This window comes from Mugil cephalus, chromosome 20 (genome assembly GCF_022458985.1).
Source record: "Mugil cephalus isolate CIBA_MC_2020 chromosome 20, CIBA_Mcephalus_1.1, whole genome shotgun sequence".
In the NCBI taxonomy this organism is placed as follows: Eukaryota; Metazoa; Chordata; class Actinopteri; order Mugiliformes; family Mugilidae; genus Mugil; species Mugil cephalus.
Window position 1 is genome coordinate 21,924,940 of NC_061789.1, and position 21,860 is coordinate 21,946,799.

A 21,860-nucleotide genomic window follows, 5' to 3' on the forward strand; every position below is an offset into this window, starting at 1 on the left:
GTGTCCCAGTTTACATGCAGCGGAGAAAAATTAATAACCGTTCTCCTCCTCCACATTAGGTGGTGATATGTGTCTTTTCAGTGGGTTAATTCCACGTTAATACGGCTCGCTTTCCTGTTGACCTATTACGTGATATAATAAGCAAGAGTCATTCGTGCGGCAAACCGGCATTTCAAACACCACCCAGACGGATAATATTACATTTTTTAATCTCATATGTAATGTTCGCGCTACTTCTGGTGCAGGTAAAATATGCGCTATCCCTCAGACGGTTCTTCTACCGGCTCTGTTCTTCTTCTTCTACGACTGGCTTTCTTTTTTTTTTTTTTTCCCGGGTCACACACCAGCGCAGCGGTTGTGGAGCATGTGCACACCCATTATCCGATTGAAAATGCGATTCACTGTATACATGCAGGAGAAAATCGAATTCCAGTCGCATTATCTGGGTATCTTAATCAGATAATGAGAACTCTGATTTTAAGTAAGGTGTTTACATGCACTTAAGTTCTCCTGTTATGGTCCAATTAAGGCAATAATTGGGGTTTTTCACATCCATGTAAACGTACTTGTTGCACTGGATTGGTGGTTTTGCCACACTGGGGGACTCTCTGCTGATGAGATGCTACATATTTTTATTGTCTCAAGTCATCACTCTCCAAACATAGTTTGTTCTCATGGCACTTGAACAGCTTTGTGTGAATGCAATGGACATGTTCGACTAGAGGGGAAGGATCCACTACTCTGTCCCCCACTGACAATGATTAGCATACGAAAGACAAGTCACACCAAGTCAGACAGGCTCCTGAAAACGGCCGGTATGCGGTGTGTTTGTGTGTCTTGCAGCATCTTGCTGCAAAGTTCATTCAAGTAATTTATTATAATATGGGTTATATTAGTTATACAATGAAGATTCTTTAATTGTGATAACGTATTTTTATCATTGATACACTGAGTATAGTAGATTTTGCTGATAATACATTTTTAACAGAAGTAGGATTGAAAAGCAATACTTTTACGGGTAATGGAGTAATTTTAGATTATGATGCAATGCTATGAATGTATCAAATGCAAAACGTGCTAGGACAACATATTATCTAATGTGGTATTCGTTTTTTGGGTTGGTGTCTCTGAGCCGCTGTGTAGCGGACAGGTTATTTGAAATAGAAATAGATGGAGCCACTTCAGGATTTCATCTGTTGAGAACAACCAGCTTATTGAACACAAATGACCTCTCCTCAATGCAAAATGTAAAATGCACACCACTCCACTGGCATCGGTGCCATCGGAGAGCTATTTCTCATCAGTGCCACTATCCAGAGCATCAAGACTGTTCTCAGTTTCTGGGGCAGCGTATGAATCGGACTATTTTGCCTTCAGCTTTAATCTCGCAAAATAGATTTTTACACTTTGTTGAAGTCCGGTTGCTTGTCCTAGTCAATCTTTAATGTTTTTTTTGTTTTGTTTTTTTTGCTATATCCGTGTTTCACTAAATTTAATTAGTAGTATGATAATAGTATAATAATATAAAGGACATATTTAACGTTAAATAATGTTAAATATGACCTCTATATTTCACTGTATGTTTTTGTCTAAACATATGTTTCACTATCTGACTGAAACCATCCTTTTTCTGCTGTTTTTGTTTTTCTTTATTCGTCTTTCTCTAGCTCTTCTCTCTTTCACCGTCTACCGCTATGGGAATCACCTAGTAGCTAGATGTCAAACTATTTGGCCCGCGAGACCACATACCAAATGACTACTAGAGCTAGAGCTAGATTGCTGATACCACAAATCCCAGAATGCTCTGCTGGTGGTGCGTCAATCAGGACAGGACCGTTGACAGGACCAGTTAACACCATGGTTAACACCCTCCCCTCTGCTGACAGTAGTCACAGCGTCCGCATGTTACTACTGGCACAGCGCTACACCTCCCAAAAATATATAAAACAAGGACCCAAATACTCAGGGACAAAAATATGTAAATAAATCACAATGGAAGACCTGCCTCAACTTGACCAAAAGCATTAATAGTAATTTTTCTTTTTGCAAATTTTTCCTTTTTTTCTATTATTATCAAATGCATTGCATGCAAACCCCAAAACATAAGCAACAAATGCTTTATGTGGCTATACTTTTTGTTTAAACAAATGCACAGAAAAATATTCTGGCCCGTGACTGTGCATGTATTACGGCAAGATGGTCGCGCCCCTGTTAAACAACATGTAATGGCTGCTGTATTTTCTCCTTCAGCAATAGACTGAATAAACTGACCAGGAAGGCTGGCTCTGTCATTGGCTGCAGACAGGAAACTTTTGAGGTGGTGATGGACAGGAGGACACTTAACAAACTGTTATCAGTCATGGATAACCCTGACCACCCTCTCCACCAGATGAACGACAGACAACGGAGCTCCTTCTTTACTTATTTTTATAATTCTGTAAATATTGTTAGAATCATTTTTTAATATTTATCTAGACGTGTGATAATCAGTTGAGATTTTCTAGGTTGTATTTAGAAAAGTGAATATTAACATTCATATAATCAAATAAAGAATGAGGTCCTAGATAAGGTCCACCAACGATGGGAGAGTTAAGTCTAAACCATGACTCCTCCCCACCTGTAGCCAACCAATCATATTAATTTTGTTGAAACTGTGATAATGGCGTGAAACTACCGAAAATCATCCTTCTCTGGGACGTTGGCCAAGCCTAACTGAACAGACAAGGTCCATGCGCATCTATATTCCAAAACATTTTTGAATAAATAGCTTAAATTGACAGCAAGAAGAAGTATGGTGGTTTTTCCAGAGGAATTAACGAACACACTGACAAATTTGGTGACCCCGATGTGATTCTTCTGGACCCTGGTTCAGAGGATTCGAGCTGTTTGAGCCGACCACCACTCACAAAATACCTTTGAAAAAACCTTTAAATAAAGGTATGCAGAAACCTGTTGTTAATATACTGAATTCTGCATATTGAATATGACCAAATTAAGTGAGTGACGGGGAGATAAGGATAAACCCTATGCAAATTTCTGGGGATAGGGCTCCCAACGATTACAACCTTTCACTCATTTTGACATTTGAGTGTGACATGTTTAATAACCTAGAGAGGTGACCTTGCAGTCTTATACGAACTCATGTGGGGTGACCCCTGGACCTCAGACACCAGTTTTTCTATACTGGTATGCCTCTCGTGGAGTGGACTTTTTTTTTTTTTTTTTCTGTGTACAGGCTGAACTTGAACATCTACGAAAGGAGGTGTGTTATATATTTTTAATAAGAGCAGAACCCCATCTATCAAATGTTAACTTGATGTATTGCTTCATTTCCCTTTAATGTCTCTGTTTTCTGTGTCCCTGAAGTTATTCAGCCTAGCACATACTTTTAAGTTTCTGTCTAGATTATAGCTGTCAGTGGACATGGATGTATGTCAGTAAATATGTCCTCCTCTTTTACACAGGCTCGCCTGTTGCCTCGTTGAAGAAAGTAGTTAAAAGACTCCGTCATAGACATATATATGTAGATGCCACATTGACTGTGGGGGGGCAACAAAGGCAGCGGTGCATGTAAACTAAAGAAATTTTCAAAGAAATTTTGAAGTAGAATTATTTGCTGAATTTTGGATTTCCAAACGGTTTGATTTGTTAAAAACATCACATATCTACCTATGATACAGAGTGCTTGGATTTTTAAAAATGTTGGTGGGTGACAGTGTGGTGTCTTCGTATATATCTATGGACTCCATTTCAGTCCCGTTACCCTTTATCTGGCAAGTTACCACACCTGGTCACTTCTGCAAGCATCGCATAGCTGAGCTTCTGACTGTTGAAAACTACTGGGCAATAGAGACCAGGGTCCAATCCTGTCATCTGAGAGGTTCAGGCAACATCTCATGTCATCTTCTGTACCGCTTAATCCTCACCAGGGTTGCGGGGAGTTGCTGGAGCTTATCCCAGCTGTCATTGGGCAAGAGGAGGGGGAACCCTGGACGCAGGGCTAACACTGAGACAGACAAGCATTCTCACTCACACCTAGGGTCAATTTAGGGTCACCAATTAGCCTAACGAGCATGTCTTTGGAGGTGGGAGGAAAACGGACAAATCACAACAGCAAATCAGAAAACACAACAACAAAAGAGAAAACACAACAGCAAAAGACAAAACACAACGACAAAAGAGAAAACACAACACAAAAAGAGAAAACACAATGGCAAACCAGAAAACACAAGGACAAATTACTAAGCACAACAACAAAACAGAAAACACAACAACATTAACCAAACTGGAAAAGGTAAGTACCCTCGGGCATAATGAATCGCGCTGATTGGACAAAAGAACTGTTCTGTCCTTTGAACTGGAAAGACAACTGCTGTGCGCCAGACATGCAGGAGCACAGACATAACTGACGGGAACATGTCCTCCTCCTCCTCCACACTAGGTGGTGATATGTGTCTTTTCAGCAGGTTAATACCATATTAACAAGCCCCGCTTTCCAGTTGTCATATAATAAACAAGAGTCATTCATGCGGCAGACTGGCGTTTTAATATATACATTGTATATGTACATTAAATATGTACATTTTTAAAAAATCTCGTACGTAATGTGTGCGCTACTTCTGGTGCAGATAAGATGGGCGCTATCACTTTGAATAAATAGCTTCTACCAGCTCTGTTCTTCTGTTCTTCTACCAGCTGTGTTCATCTTCTTCTGCGACCGGCTTTCTTGGATGTTTTTGTTCCGGGGTCACACATTGCGCAGCAGTTGTGGAGCATGCGCACACGCATTATCCTATTGTCCTATTAAGCGTATATATGTCGGAGAAAACTGAATTCTTTATCTGGGTGTCTTAATCGGATGAAGAGAACACCGATTGTAGTCGGAGTAACATGTTTACATGCACTTAAGTTCTCCAGTTATAGTCCGATTAAAGCAATAATTAGTTTTTTTTTCACGTGCATGTAAACGTACTGACTGAGTGTGACTGTTTCATTCGCTACAGCAAGCTTAATGGCCTAGTGATGTCTATATTTGTACTTGTATAAACAGTCAGTACGTTTACATGCACGTAAAAATAAAACTAATTATTTTCTTTATCTGACTTTTAGGCCCGGGAAACGACGCGATACAAAGATGATAAAGATGACTCACAATAAAATAATGCACTCCTCCTCAGTGGATATTTTTTTTTATATTACTGCAACTTCACCTCAGAGCCATAGGGATAATAATATCTCAATAAACGACTCTGTTGCTACCCTCTGGTGTGTGAGCAGTGTGTGGCATTTCACTTATGGCTCTCGCGTCGACTGTGTCTCTTGCACATCTTACGTTGCGTCATTGCGTCACTCATGATTACTATTCCTAACTGGACAACTGGAAATCGATTTTCTCTGGCAGGTATATGCCTAAATTGGACTTAACTGGACATTGTGTGTGCGAATGCTCTACAACTGCTGCGCTGGCTTACAACCCTGAACAGAAACATTTTTCGCTGAAGAAGAAGGTAAACAGAGCTGGTAGAAGAGCCACCTGAGGGATAGCGTGCATCTTATCTGCACATTACCTTCAAGATTAAAAAAGGTGTAGCTACTATTATCCATCTTGTTGTTTGAAATGCTGGTCTGCGGCATTAACGACTGCCGCATGATGTCATAGGTCAAATGGAAAGGGGGCCGTATTAAGCCGCTGAAAAGAAACATATCGCCACCTAGTGTGGAGGAGGAGCCCATGTTGCCATCCAGTGTTGCCAGTTGCCTTGAGAAAGTCATCTGAATACATTTCTATAAAAAAGGCAGCATTTCCACTTCCTGAACTTACTGGTTTTGCTCCAAAGTCTTGACTTTAGAGACTAATAAAAAAAATGTTGTCGCCCCCCCCAGTTGGGAGAACCTCTAAACCTTCAGCCTCCAAGCTGCGCGTGTGACCACTACTCCAGTGGCAGTGTTTCCAGCTCGAAAACGCTCATCTCTCCTCTCTTTATTGTTGTTCACGTTTGTGTCACTACATGGTATTACACGTGGGCTGTCCACATGCTGAAAACGTCACTCCCTGCAAAAAAAAGCAAAAATATAAAATGGAAAAATAGTATTGCACATTAACTTGGATAAGTAACTTTAATCTGATTACTGTTTCACATAAGTTTAAATAACTTGTCATTTGTAAGTTATGTACCATTGTTTAAGAAAACGAATTCAAAGAAGAATTCAAAGAATTCAAAATGGACTATATGATCTGATCACACAATTATTACACTAAACACTACAATGGATGAAATACTGGTCCTTACATACCTTTAGCTTCTAATACTATACTACATTTGCATCGACTGCCACGCTTACATGAGCATTTTCTTTTGGTGAATTTAAATATTTCTGTGATTCCAGAACTTAATAAACTTGACTTCCAAAACAGTCTGGACGTTAATTGTGAAAAACAAATAAACAAAATAAAATAAAATAAAAAATACAACGTTTATCTTATCTCAGTATTTTCCACTAATGGGCGTGGAGGCTGTGTACTACATTTTGCTGGTTGTGCTGTGACTTTAAGATAATTTGGCCTACTCAGCCAATCAGAGAAGCGAAGGGGAAAGGAAGGGAGCGGGTCGGTAGCAACAGTTGCCCTGGTGAGGACGAAGCGCCATAGCCGCGGTAGCCGTGGCGACAAGAACCCAGCAACGAGAATCAACAACAATAACAACTGAATCCGCAATAAAAGTAAAAGGAGATATTTTCCAGTGGGAAATACACACGTGGAACCAGAGGTGACGCTTTTAATGTATTGGACATATTTTTTTTCCTCTAATGCTTCAACTCATTTGTGTTGTTGCTTTTCCCTTGTTTCAGTAGCCATAACTGCCAGCTGCCCTCCGAGTGTCTAACTGGGGTTAGCCTGCAAGCTAGCAGTCGTTATGAAAATCAGCCGAGTGTGTTCATTAAGTGTGGTAGTTTGTGCCTGCAACTGATTCGAGTGATGATTCGTCTGCCATGACGACGCAGTCACAGATGCATACTCAAACAGGCCGTTGTTATGGCGATGTCAAATGCAAAATGTACAAAATGGCGGTTGTTGTAGAGACCAGCTCACAGCGCGTGCTACCTTGCTAGAAAGCTAACAGCAGTGCTGTCACGACATGTCTTGTGTTCGTCACTGATATAGCTAACGTGTTTGATGTAGCTAACATTTACTGCTCTTTTCCTCGGAACTGGAAACTTGAGAAAGCTGTTGCAGCTGGCGGCGAACAAGATATAAGCGGCGTGGTAAAGGAGGGCGTTTTGCCTCGCATGTCCGAATTCAATTTAACTTCTTTGTTCACCTGATTTGCTAAAGGAGAAACTTTACAGATATGTATTAAGGTTATTTTTATTGATAATTGGCCGTTTACGTAACTCAATGATGAAACGCCATCATTTGGTTTTGAAAACAAAGATATGAATAATATATCCTCTCTCAGAGTGATACAGAAAATATATAGCCTACACAATAATAACAGAGTTGAAATATTGAAAACAAGACTTTTCTCTGTCCCAGTCCATTTTTATTATTATTATTATTTTTTTTTTTTAGTGGATATACAATGAATATACAAAAAAGACTGTCATGTATACATGCACTCTACCTGCAACATTAATGCAGTGTGTATCGGGTTTTTTCAACTTGTGATACAGCCATAACTATGTACTTGTGGAGTCACTGGGACTTAACTATTTACTATACTTGTTATATACTACTATATTATATATATATAATATATACATATATATATATATATACATGTATATACTATATATATATTGGGAGCTGTGGAGTAGTGGTTAGAGGTGCGGATTAAGTTCACAGGCTCACCTCCCTCCATGGCTGTGGTGAGCAAACATTTGCTCCTGAGGCTGCAGCCCTCTGCTCCAACTGTGCACACTACTGTGTGAACAAATGGATTAGTCATAATAAGGGAATAATTTAATTTTAATTTACATTCAAAAACAACTGGAAATGTAGGATGAATAGCTTCTCATTTTTCAAAACAACCATTTCGATTTCCCTGATGGTGTGGGCATATTCCAAGATGATAATGCCAGGATTCATTGCGCTGAAATGTGAAAGAGTGGCTCAGGCAGCATATAATTTTCAGACATAGATTGGCCACCACAGAATCCAGACCTTAATCCCACTGAGAAACTTTGTACAGTGCTGGAGAAGACTTTGCGCAATAGCAGACTCTCCCAACATCAATACAAGACCTTGGTGAAAAGTTATGCAACACTGAATGGAAATAAATCTTTGCACATTGCAGAAGCTTATCTAAACAATGCCACAGCGTTCCAGCAAAGAAAGAAAAAAAACATATCTAAACCCTTGTGAAATATCACTTTTTATTTAGCCAGGCAGTGTATTCTGTAATAGCTTTTATTTACCTAACCTATTGAAAAATTACAAGTTGTACTTTTTAAAGTTGTATTTTGTTAGGAGTTATGATTTCTTTCATTCCAAAAGTCAAAAATTTCTCTTATCTTCAAAACTGAGTAGATCTCTATCCTCTACCCTCTTCCAGCAACAGCAGCACTTATCCACACTAAGAATGGGCATCGATAACTGATTCTTTTAAAGAACCGATTCCAAGAGGTTCAATTCATCAATACTGTGAGCCTTCATGCTTGTCGATTCCCCTTATCGATACTTTTCGTGCTGAATCTTTACATCACAGTCCAGATGGTGGCAATAATGCACATAAAAGTTGTTTACCAACCGCCATAAAACGAAAGAAGAAGAATCTTTACGTTGAAGCATGTCATTCTCATCATGTGACACTTACGTGACGGCAAGAGAGATGGCAGAGAGGCTGAAACGGTCGAAAGTGTGGCTTCACTTTACTAGAAGGGACTGTAACAACGCAATGTGCAATTTATACAGCACCATAATTTCCAGCAAGAACGGTAACACCGCCAACAAGCTGAAGCATTTGTCAACTACATACATGCCATGTGTTCAACAATCTCCGGTCAACGAGTGCATCTGCCACTAAAGCCGGATTTCTATAGACGGCCTACCTCCACACTGCTCCGCACCGCCCACTTTAAATCACTATTTCCATTGCTAGAATGTGGGCGGAACGAGGCCAAAGGGATACTTTTCTGGGTACTTTTTAGTACCTCCTCTGTGGTCGGTCCAAAGTAGGTGAATTGGGCCCGAAAATGTGACATAGAACGCTGCTTACTACTGACCTGTCAGAAAAATAATCAGTGTCAGTTACAAAGCTGGATGTTTTGGTTTTGACTAGAGAGATGAGTGTTTTTGACTAGTAGTAAGCTGCTCACTTTCAACTTTCTGCTCTCGTGTCAGTACATTTTTTAAATGATGGCGTATTTAATGTAATGTCGTTCTGGACCAACCCGGAGGTGAGGGCTTTTCTGTCCTTGTTGGGAGAAGAGAGTATACAGCAGGAGTTGGACGGGACCTCTCGGAACGGTCCCAAAAGCACCCGAAATGGTATGAGGAGATGGATGCGATATACAGCCACAGACCAGGGACCGTCGGTAGGGAAGCTTGCCTCGAATCCACTACACAGTTGGCACAGTCCTCCGCTAAGTTTTTATCTTTAGAGGTAGGGCATGTATGGAAATCTAGCTTAAGTCTCAGCAGAGCAGTGCTACCAAGGGTCCAGTGGCCTATGTTCCTATGTTTCTTACACAAGCTCTTTTGTCTTGTTCAGAAACTAAATAAAATTGTTGTTTACAAAACCACACCTACCAAACTTTTTCTAGACCAAAAACTCACAGGAGGAATTGATAAGGTGATCAATAAAGAATCAGATCGATGAGCAGAATCAATAATGGGATCGGTATCAATAAAATCCTATCAATGTCCATCCCTAATCCACACTGTTGGTTGATCTAATTTGGAGCTCCCCTTGTATTTTCCATGAATTTGTATCTTTTTTATCTTTTGTTTGTTGTTATCTTACAGTGATTCCCAGCTCCTGTAATGGCCACCTCAGGCTATGTTGGTGAGATCCAAACAGCAGCCCAATCCCAGGGCACTGGTGTTACTGCCACGCTGGGTCAACTTGAGACCAGCTCTACCCCTGCAACTGCCCCTCAGTTTCTATCTGAGATTCAGACTACCGTGGCTGCTCCCGTTGGCACACCCACAGGCCAAGCTACTCCAACTGAGCAAGCCACCTCCATCACCAGTCAGAAGCCTGGTAGTCCAGACCAGTCCACATCACAGGCCCAGCCGACACAGACACAGTATGTGACTGCAGAGATCCAGGATTCCCCTACACAGTCTGGAAATGCTCAAAGCACTCCTCAGTACATTGTTGTTACTGTCACAGGTAAAGCCTGAATATCACATATAATTTTTATATTTATAAAAGCGTAAACACATTTAATTTTATGTACAATCAGGGCCATTTCAATATGTGTCTTGCAATCCTATACACTGATCAGCAACAACATTATAAACCCTAATATGAGAAGTAAATAAAATTGAGCATCTAGTTACAATGCAATGTTCTGCTGGGAAACGTTTGGACCTGGCATTTGTGTTACATACTGTACATGTACCACCCACCTACACCAGACAAGGCAGCCCAATCCCATAGCAATGACCATCCATGATCGCAGCAGCATTATCCGGCAGGATGCAGCCTGACACAGGCACAATAACAGCTCAAACATGAAAAACAGCACAAGGTGTTATTTATGTATTTCTTTTTTTGTTTAATTTAATTATTTTGTGTGCACTTACAGCATACAATCACGAAGAAAGAACAGTAAAAGAAACAGTTCAAAAAGTGTGCAGGAAAGATCAAAGGACTTAGAAGGCAAACTTTGTACATAAGAACCACTATTTGGAAGTAAGTAAGAGTAAGTGCAATTGTTTAAATAATGGTTCTTAAAGCAGAGTTCCTCATCATTGTAGACACACAAGAACTTCGCTGATGGAACTTGTGCAAGTGTAATGTCATTGTTTTGTCTACAGTATAATTCTTGTTCTTATTTCTGAAAGTAATGAAGTTAGATTTCTTGACATTGAGTGATACCTTGTTTAAGTTAAACCAATATGATAAATGGATGAGTCCAGCATTTGCTTTAGCAATAAGGGAATTAAAATTCTTGTAAGTGACAAAGAGATTTCCATCATCAGTAAATGCTGTAGGTGACGATAAACTTGAAGCATCTAAGAAATCTAAGAAAATGCTTAAGGTGTATCCATTTTTCTATAGAGCAGCACACATTTTTGTTTGCTATGGCTCAGTAGGTAGAGCGGGTTGTCCATGGACCGAAGAGTCAGCGGTTCAATCCCCCGAGTGTGCCATATGCCGAAGTGTCCCTGAGCAAGGCACTGAACCCCCAGTTGCTCCCAGTGCAACTGGCATTGGTGTGTGAATGTGTGAGTGAATGGGTGGATGTGTCTCTGACTGTAAAAGCACTTTGAGTACCTTTGAGCAGGTAGAAAAGTGCTATATAAGAGCAAGACCATTTACATTTCTTCTCTCAGGTGTAAAAGAGCCATGTATGTACAGTATTTTTTCCTAAACCCATATTTATGTTTATTATTTATTATTATTAAATATTGTTAGTGTTTAGATGTTTTATGATTCACTGTATGCCAGCTTTTCAAGAATTTTAGAAAATCAGGCAGTACTGATATAGGATGATAGTTTAAGAATACAGATGAATCATCACATGTAAAGAGTGGAATAACCTTGGTAATTTTGAAGTCTTGAGGGATAGTACCTGATTGAAGGGACATGGAAAAAAATATTTTTCCAATAACTGAAGAAGCTACCCTTTTGATCAAAACAGTTGGAATTTTATCATGGCCTGGAGAAGTTTTTGAGATTCATAATAATGTCCAGTACTTCTGATGTAGAAGTAGTAGTAGTAGTCCCTTTGCAGGCTCAAATGCCTTTAGGGAACCATACGCCTTACTTATAAAATCAGTGGGAGAACGAAAAGGATTGCCAGTATGTTTTGCAAGACATAGTCCAACATTCACAAAGAAGTCATTAAATGTATTTGTTATTTGGGATGGCTCTTTACTTCACCCTCCTGAAATTCACCTGGGGATGGAGAAGTAGCATGTCTCATATGTCTCATAATGTTATTTGCGCAACTGTTAAATTGGTCACTATAATACTCCCGTTTAGCATTTCTAAGAAGATGGTTGTATTTGTTCGTAAATTATTTTTATGCAGCATAGTTTAAAAGGGTAGGACCCAATAGTAGGACTCAATATAGTCTACCCTGATGTAAATAAAATCAACAACATGCGCACATTTCTATATCATTTATTGTCAAATTTCAAGTGTTTTCAGTAATAGCCTATACTTTTAACATACCAAGAAGTCTGAACTTATCGAACTACAATTGATTTGATTGGCTTGGCTATTGATGACACTCCTGTTGTATTAAGATAAGTGGCGCATGCACGAATGAGTTATCTTTTTATTAACCATTTGAAGCCTAAATAGATCGCTGGCGATCCGTCAAAGCACGCTGATTTTGAATTACCGTAACTCACAGTTGTTTGCGCTCTTGACAATATTCAAAGTGCGGCTGAACACTGGGAGGTTGTGCTTTTGTCTGGAAGACCTTCGTGACATATGAAGGGTATAACTTCGTTTTTACCCACAAATTCCTCCAAACAACGCTCTCTCCCTGGGGCTACGCGATTGCGCTTGCTCCTCAACCTGGAGCATCTGGAGCCGACAGCATCTTAAATTAAGATGGACAATGAGCAATATCACGTGAGTCAAGATTTGTAGATACATTATTTAAAGACAAAAATAAATCCGGATTAAAAGACTTATTATAGACCTTTTCATCATTTTGAAGCTGTGATGAATGAAAATTAGACTAGCCATTACCAGTAGTGAGACTATAATATGAGACAATTCCCATGTCAGTATATAAACACTGGCCTTGTTTAGACATAAGAAATAGACAAATGGATACACAGTTTGCAAAACCTTGGATGACATTATCAGGGCTATTTTGCCGATCTCTCCTGGGTTGCACGAAAAGATGCAAGAAAAATCTAAATTACATCAATATTTGGTGTTACTACTAGAGATAACGATAACTTTTTTTAAACTGATACCGATAACCGCTAACTTTCTGCTTCCAAAGGCTGATACCTATAACATACCCGAATATGTACAAACAAAAGACTAATGTACAAACACTTTTGACTCTTTTTTTTTTTTTTCAGAATAAAAAACTATTAGCAAGCAAACATTTGCTATAAGATCAAGGTCAAACAAAACTATTTGATATTTCAAATGAACATCACAAAATAAAGGCCACTAGACTGAAATACTTTTGTATCAGGTTTAAAAGTAAATAAAATGAAAAAGTGCATTCCACAAGTTCTAAAAAATAAATAATGCACTGACACAAGTTAGAATCAACCATTTCTATGCTAGTTCTGTGCTATTTCTCCCTCCCTGTGGTATTTTCTTTATACATTTATTGCACTCAGCCAGCGAACTGACACTCTGACCCTGATATATCTGCCTCTTACATTCTCACTCGACGGCCTGACAGACTGTATCATTGTAGAAGCTTCAGCTCAAAAACAAGTTTTCTCTGTTTTCTTCAAGTGATCTCTGAAGGGCAGAGATTTTTGTTAATTTTTTTTGTTCATTCAGACAAATCAAATGTGTTGTTACACAATCGTTAATGGAAGTGTATAGGTGAATGACGACTGTGTTTATATACAGCTAGTATAGCAATCTCCCACACTTTTTAACAGTCATTGCAGCCCTCTGCATCCGAGGAAAACAAGAGATTCAGCGGCAGATATCGGGCTCTGTACACAGTGATATTAGTGAATTTATTAGTAAATATTAGCAGCCTTTTGAAAGAGCGGGGGTTTGACCGATCCATTTTTTAGGTCATCAAGAAACTGCAACGTTGTTTGCAATGTACATTGTCTGTATGATTATGAGGGAGGAAAAAACAGGCATGCAGCTCTCACAGCTGGAGGTCTGACCCAGGACTTTTGCCGATGTGAAAGCGCACCAAAGGCGAGTCGACCCAAGTCTGAAAATGCTGGGTTGGCCCGGGATTTTCGATGTGAAAGCAGTGAGAGTTGACAAGCTATTTTCCGACATGAGGGAGTAATGCATGTTTTCAGTCAGATGGTTGTTTTTCCAATTATACTGACGCCACTTGAACGCAGCATTCACTGCCCGCCATGCAAGTCTCATGTAGGGGAGGGAGCGCCTGATTAAAACGACTCACACCGCAGTGCTGACAAAAATATATATTATATGTTATCAGGCCAATAAGTCATGATAGCGCAATGATTTCATAATGTCCTGGTATCAGGCCGATAATTATCGTGCACCCCTAGTTACTATCCTTTGCATTCAAAGCAGCATCAGTTCTTATTGGTACAGTTGAGGGATTTTTTAGGATTGTAGTCCGGTATATGATCAACCAATTATACCAGTTCATAACAGGTGGTAAAGCTCATCAATATCACATGTAGTCATTAATTGAAACAGAAACAGCTGTGTAGGATTCTTAAAACTGGATGAGGAACACCTAAACTCTTCTACCAAGATGAGGTTGTAGAAGACAATTTCATGTCACAACAGCAAGGCACAAGGTAGTTATACAGCATCAGCAAGGTATCTCCCAAACAAATATTTCAAAGCAGACTGTTTTTTCAAAATGTGCTGTTCAAGCTCTTTTGAAAAAGCACAAAGACACGGGCAACATTGAGGATCATAGACGGAGTGCAGTGGTCGGCCAAGGAAACTTGGCCTAAAAGCCATAAAAAAATTCTCCTACATGAAAAAAAGACCAAGTGAGTCACTAGGTCTTTTTTTCATGTAGGAGAATTTTTTTATGGATGTTTTAACTATGCACAAAAACATCGGAACTGGGGTGCAGACAAATGGCAGGAGGTGCTGTGGACTGATGAGTCAAAATTTGAAGAAGCACGAGAAAGACGCCAAACATACAGTCAAGGTCATTCACTATCTTCAGTCTATGGACTAACAAGAAGAACTGGGAGTGATGGCATGGCCTCCACAGAGTCCTGATCTCAAAGGTTTATTCAGACAAGGAAGTTACATAAAAGATCAGAAGTGGATTGCAGGTTAAAAGAAAACTTGGGCCAGATGAGAGCAGGGGCTGTGAAGTGGCCTTGGATTTTGAATGACCTGGTGGCTTGGAGCTAGCTTGGAACTAAGCTAGAGGTAGCCTTGGCCTGCTGGTAGCCTGAATGCCTGGTAGAAGCCTGCACCTGGTGGTAGTCTGTTAACCTGAAGGGAGCCTGGGTTAGCTGGTGCCCTTGTGGAAGCCTAGGTCGGTTAGTATCCTAGAGGCCAGGTGGAAGCCTGTGCCTGGTGTTTCCCGAGAGGCCTGGAGGTAGCCTGTAGGCTTGCTGGAAGTCTGGGCCTAGGTGGTACCTTGAAGTCCAAGAGGTAGCCTGGGCCTGCTGGTAGCCTCGAGGCATAGTAGCAGCTTGAAGGCCAGGTGGTAGCCTGGAGGCCTGAAGGTATCCAAGCTGCAATAGCTAAGGCTAGTGTTTGGTCTAGTATCACCGACACACACAATATTAGGCAATGTTATGCCTGATCGGTCTATATTATAAATAGTGTAATAATCGTGTATATTATAAATAGTTTAAGTTTGTTTTCAATTTTTATTTACAAAATACTTAACAAAAATTAATAATATACTAATAAATTAGTTAGTATATGGCAAGATATTCAAATTCAAAATGGTTCTTGAATTTTAACTGTCTTAAACTCTTAACATAACTTACTGTTATATGCTCTTTTAAAACCACAAATTCAAGTCCATGGTGCGCGATACAGATTTTTATGTTGCTGTTATTCTCCTGTGTATCATTGTATAAAGTTCACCCAAATGATTTGATTTACCTGACAGTTATTTGCCAAAACATAATAATTTTCCAAAGAAACAAATCTAGATCAGCAATCCACCGCAAATATTTTGTGGGTGAGGGACATCGGGCTTCCTTCCAGGATACAATTTATTAGTGAAATTCTGATATTCATGTTAACACAGAATGTTACCAGCATATTGTTTGGGAAATGTTATTTCTTATATGACTCATATTGTTTAGGAGATTTCCTAAACAGTATCATTCCCCAGATATATGCATTGTTATATAGACAAGAGTAGCAATTACAAATATCATCAACTTCAAGAATTAAGAGAAAAATTATATCACTAATACTTGAAAGTACTTACATTTCCTCTTTGTATTTCAGAGGGTTCCCTTCACTCAAGTGACAGTGTGTCTGACTCCAGTCCCCCTCCAGCAGTGGTGCAGACAGGAGTTCCAACCCAGGTTGTTCAACAGACAGCTCAACAGGTAAAATACACACAAAAGCATAATATTAATTAATTTCAATTCACTTTTGTTTATTAACCATCAATAACAACACAAATTGTTTCGAGACGCTTAATGCACTTTAAATAGATGCAAAATGACCAATACAAGGCAAAACCCAACAGATAAATCACAGACTCTTATCATGCCCCAGGTGTGCTTTTTTGAGCATTAAAACATCCGGTGGGGACAATGTTCCTGACCTGGAGTATCCGGATGTATAAATTCATCAATAGACAGGACGAGATGTTAGGATCCCTTGTGCCGTGATCTGAGGCAAAACTCCAACTGGACAACCAACCAGCAGAACCACCCTGTTAACTTTCCTTTGTCCTACTCCAGAGTTGCCGAAAGCATTTAAGAGCCAGGAGGGATCCAAATGGATGCATTCGGCTAAAAACCATGTCTCTTTATTACTGTTAAGCTGTCATAATGGCAACATAACGTAACAAGCTAATCACTGTGCTAAATAGTCTCTGTTATATGCCAGTTAACACAGCTTAAATCAATGTCTAAATGCACCACAACATACACGAAATTATTCTTTTATTTTTATTTATTATACAAGTATATTTATTATACATTGTATCATAAACACAATAACAAGTAACTGCCTAATCGCAAATTTCTTTCTCATTGTGAGTAGTTTTAGTGCTGAATGAGCAACAGTATGGAGAACCAATCCTGACACAATAAAAAATAAATAAATAAATACCTGCCATAAATAATTAAATAAATAAATACCTAAATGTATGACATAAATGATGTGTATTAATTAATTCATTTATTTAGTTATTCATTTATTTAGTTATTGATGCACCACATGCACAACGAAATGTTATTCAGATGAGGGGGATGTCCACACTAGCTGAACGTTTTCTGATTGGTTGATCAATGAGTGCACGGATGCTGCACATGCCTTTTCACAGCCAGCCTGGTAGTTTGATTTGAAATATGGCACAGATACGGCAGGCTGTCGCCGAGGCTCTTAGCTGAAGTAACACTGTCAGTCAGGACTATTCACCCTTTGCAGTGGACCATGTCTGATAGCCTGTTGCATTCCCGGGTCATACCCGGCTCAACCGTCGACCCTTAGATATTTGGAGGAAGTCATACATCACTTGACGGTGTCTGTCTGCCACACGGTTGGATGTCCAGTATCTAGCGCTTGTGTCAGTGTACGACGCTAAGTTCCTCCGCCTCCTGGTTTGAAGTTGTGTGCATTGGCTTCCATAGACATAATAAAGAGTAGATGCCGCATTGACTGCTATCACTTGTAGGAGATGACGAGCTATGTGGCTGTATTCTTGGACCGGTCATCAGCTCCATTCACTCACCTGTTTAAAAGGAATTAATGTGACCAGAACTCACAGGATTCTCAAACGATTTTCCTGCCTTTTTCTTTGCTGGAAATGTCAGATATATGACTATCATACAGGTTGATTAGTTGTGTTGAGAACTAGTACTTTCATACTTTGCATGCAGACAATAGGCTTAACAGTAACAGAATATTTTGAATCCGTGTCCATGTACATTATGTTTGTAGTGTATCACATAACACACATGCATACAAAGAATATAATTGTATAAACTTGATTTCAAACAAGCATGGTCCATATCAACGCAGATAGTGTAATCACTATAACACACATATATATATATATATATACAGTATATATAACAAAGATATACTAGAAAGAATACGTGAAATACATCAGTAACATTAGGTTATTCACACCAATAAAGAGTCCAATGTATACAATAATATATAATGTATATATAGACTTGCAATGTTATCTGTAACAAACTGAAAAAAAATATGCACATTAATATGCAATATATGCATATAGGCTGCATATATGCTGCAGGGATGCAGTCAGGTGAAGACACCTCTTGAGGAAGACTGAAGACACCTCTTGAAATCTGCTTAAAATCTTGGTAATCCTGAGTATTTTTTCACTTAACTGTTGCTACTTGTGCTCACAATTGTCTACTTGCTCCACACAAGAGGCAATTTTAAATACAAAACTTAAAACGGGGAACATAGAGAATTGAAGTGATCAGAGCAGTCAGATAAATACTAGCCCAGTGCTAGCCACCATCAGGCCCACCAGCAGCCAGCCCCCACCAGGCCCAGTGGCTGCTAGCCACCATCAGACCCACCAGCAGCCAGCCCCCACCAGGCCCAGTGGCTGCTAGCCACCACCAAGCCCCACCAACATCACATTCCTCTCCAGCCATGCATGAAAAGCCAAAAGGTGAAAGGCCAAAAATGGATGAGGAGTATGTCTCTGTGAGACCTCTACGGGAGCTACTTGATCAGCAAAAGCTCTTTTACAAGGATATGCTGGATCCACAGGAAAAGAACTTTAAAACCTTCCTCATGGTTGTCATGGATTCAACCAACAAACGAATAGATGATATTGTAAAAGATGTCTTGGAATACAAACATAGTATGGAGTACTCTCAGTCAGAGGTTGAGGAGCTAAAGAGTGCTCATACAGCCAATCTGAGCACTTTTAAATCCATCAACTCATACATTGGTGAATATCAAAGATCTCTTGAAGCTCTCACTTCCAAAATGGATTACATTGAAAACCAGACAAGGAGGAATAACATCCTCATCGACGGTATCAAAGGTGAGAAAACTGAAACCTGGCATGACACTGAAGGTAAAGCTAAGAAATTCCTTGCTGATCACTTTAAGATGGATCCTAAACTAATCGAAGTGGAAAGAGCGCACCGAAATGGCACCTTCCAACTAGATGGCAGACCTAGGACCATGACTGTCAAACTCCTTCGATTCAAAGACAAAGAAGAAATCATCAGGGCCAAGTGTCTGAAGGGCACAAAGTTCTTTATTAATGAGGACTTCTCTGAGAGGGTGCGCTCCAAAAGGAAGGAGCTACTGCCACGGCTTAAGAACAAAGAACATTACTTTCCTAAAGTGTGATCATCTGATTGTCCATGCTCCCTCATCCAAGCCTACCACAAGTAAGTCAACACCTAATGCTTGTGTATGAGTTTTCTATAGTCAATTCCAGGTTTATGACCTAGCAGCCTAAGTGCTGCTTGTTTTTTATTTTTTTGTCACATTATGAATGAGTTTCTAACTGATGTATATCTAAAAGACTTTTGTGCTGAGCATGTTTTCAACCCTTCTGATTTAGACAGAACTGATGGTCATACTCTACTGACTCTACTGATCCAGTTAAATTTACCAGCAATGTGTCTACCACTTGTGAAAATTATAACGTCCAACAATTTAAACGTTTATATGATGGTTTTTCAAATTCATCTTTTTCTGCTTGCCACTTGAATGCTCACAGTCTTCCTAAAAATTATGATTATTTATCTTCTCTCAATCATGAATTTTCTATTATTGCCCTGCCAGAGACATGGCTGACAGATTCAACAGAAATGTTATATGATATACCTTTATATAAAGCAGTTCACTGTTGCAGATCACGGAGAACTGGGGGTGGTGTGTCAATTTACGGTCATACCAGCCTACAGTTCTGTGTTAGAGAAGATTTGGTCCATGAATTGAAAAATATTGATGTTGAAGCCCTCTTCATAGAAATTATATTTTGTTCATTTTTCAGTGGCAGAAATGTTATCATTGGATGTGTTTATAGGCCTCCTGATACAGATTCAGGAAGTTTTAATGATATGCTTGGGTCAACATTAGAAAGGATAAATAGGGAAAGGAAACTCTGTTTTCTACTAGGGCACTTTAATCTTGATTTATTTGAATGTGAAATTCAGGCTTGGACTTCGGACTTTCTTAATATTTTGCTTTCCAGTTCTTTTTATCCTCTTATTAATAAGCCAACAAGAGTAACTAAATCATCTGCCACCCTAATTGACAACTCTGTGAATATTACAACTAAATCAGGCATCCTTTTCACTGATATCTCAGGTCATTTCCCCATTTTTAATTTTTCTCTCGCACTGAACGTCGATTTTTTAATGGGCAAAATACTGAAAGGTTTAAAAGGTTGATTGATGACATTTCTTGGAAAAATGTTTTAATTATATAGATGCTGAGTCTACTTATCAGACTTTTGTGTCAATTTTTAATTCAGCATTTCATCTATGTTTTCCACTGGTACAATCAAAAAAGAAACCTACTGAAATAAACAAAAAACCCTGGTATACAGTCGACCTCTATAAATCCTTAACAACCAAAAATAAGTTATACAAGCGGTTTCTAGCCAATCCTACACCTCTGAATTCAACAAAGTACAAAACATATAGAAACAAATATAATCATTTAATTTGGATAGCTAAAATAATATACTTTCTTAATAAATTTAAAGAACATTCCACTAATATTAAGTCTACTTGGAAGGTTATCAATCAACTTATGAACAAACAGAAGTACTCTACTTCTCGTCCTTCAGAAGAGTTCAATGCGGGTGGTGTAACACTTACTGATCCATATGTAATTTCTTGTGAATTTAATAATTTTTTTTTGCTCAAGTGGGTTCTTCTTTGTCAAAGAATATCAAACTTTGTAATAGAAGCCCATTGAATTACATAAAGGGTATCCCCCCCCCTCTCCTTTTTAAAGTTTGAAAATATGGACTCTGCAGAGGTGATGGAAATTATTGGCAAACTGAAACCATCTGTTCTAGGCCATGATGATATTTGTGCTTCCTTGATTAAATCTGTGTCTTCATCTATTGTAAAAACCATTAGTGTATATTTTTAATCTATCGTTGCAGATGGGATGTGTGCCAAAGGATCTAAAAATTGCTAAAGTTATCCCCCTTCATAAAACTGGGGATACAAGAATTTATAATTATCAACCTATTTCTATTTTACCATGTTTTTCAAACATTTTTGAAAAACTGGTACAAAAAAGAATGTTATCTCATCTAAACAAACACAGTATTTTACATAAGCACCAATATGGTTTCAGGGAAAATCACTATAAAGATATGGCCCTCTTACAGCTGATAGAAAAAATCTATACAGCGATAAGAAACAATAAATACGCTTTGGGTATTTTTTTAGATTTATCGAAAGCCTTTGATTCTGTTGATCACACTATTTTACTTTCCAAGTTACATTGTTATGGTTTCCATGATTATTCATATAGTTGGCTTGTCAATTATGTTTCAAATCGAGAACAATTTGTTTATGTTAATGGTTGTACTTCTTCCAGAGTCCAGTTAACGTATGGTGTCCCCCAGGGTTCCATACTTGTTCCGTTATTGTTCCTTGTTTACATTAATGACCTTGCTACTGTTTCTTCCACTATGCTACTAATACTTTTTGCTGATGATACTAATTTGATTTTGACTCACAGTCACTTGGAATCTTTAATTAGTGAAGCCAATTCTGGCATTTTTAAATTTTCTGAATGGTTCCAGCTAAATAAGTTGACATTAAATGTAAAAAAAAAAAAAAAAAATTTATCATATTTACTGGGAAAAAAAATATATATATTGTAAATCCAGTGCTAAGA

General features: G+C 38.8%; 1 protein-coding gene across 8 annotated transcripts in view; it reads left to right on the forward strand.

Moving 5' to 3' along the window:
* The first annotated feature begins 6,595 nt into the window (after positions 1–6,595).
* Positions 6,596–21,860, forward strand: part of rfx1a (regulatory factor X, 1a (influences HLA class II expression)) — a 35,532-nt gene continuing 20,267 nt past the window's right edge. For 5 of the 8 annotated variants that reach the window (XR_007111048.1, XM_047572682.1, XM_047572684.1 and 2 more), the window contains exons 1-3: positions 6,596–6,767; positions 9,965–10,334; positions 16,263–16,366. Coding sequence is in view for 7 of the 8 variants with exons in the window: in XM_047572682.1 (XP_047428638.1) it covers positions 9,983–10,334; positions 16,263–16,366 (456 nt within the window). In the remaining variant the exon portion in view is untranslated. Of the gene's footprint in view, positions 6,782–9,964; positions 10,335–16,262; positions 16,367–21,860 lie in introns of all 8 variants that reach the window. The other 3 variants (XM_047572683.1, XM_047572688.1, XM_047572687.1) reach the window with 3 other exon arrangements.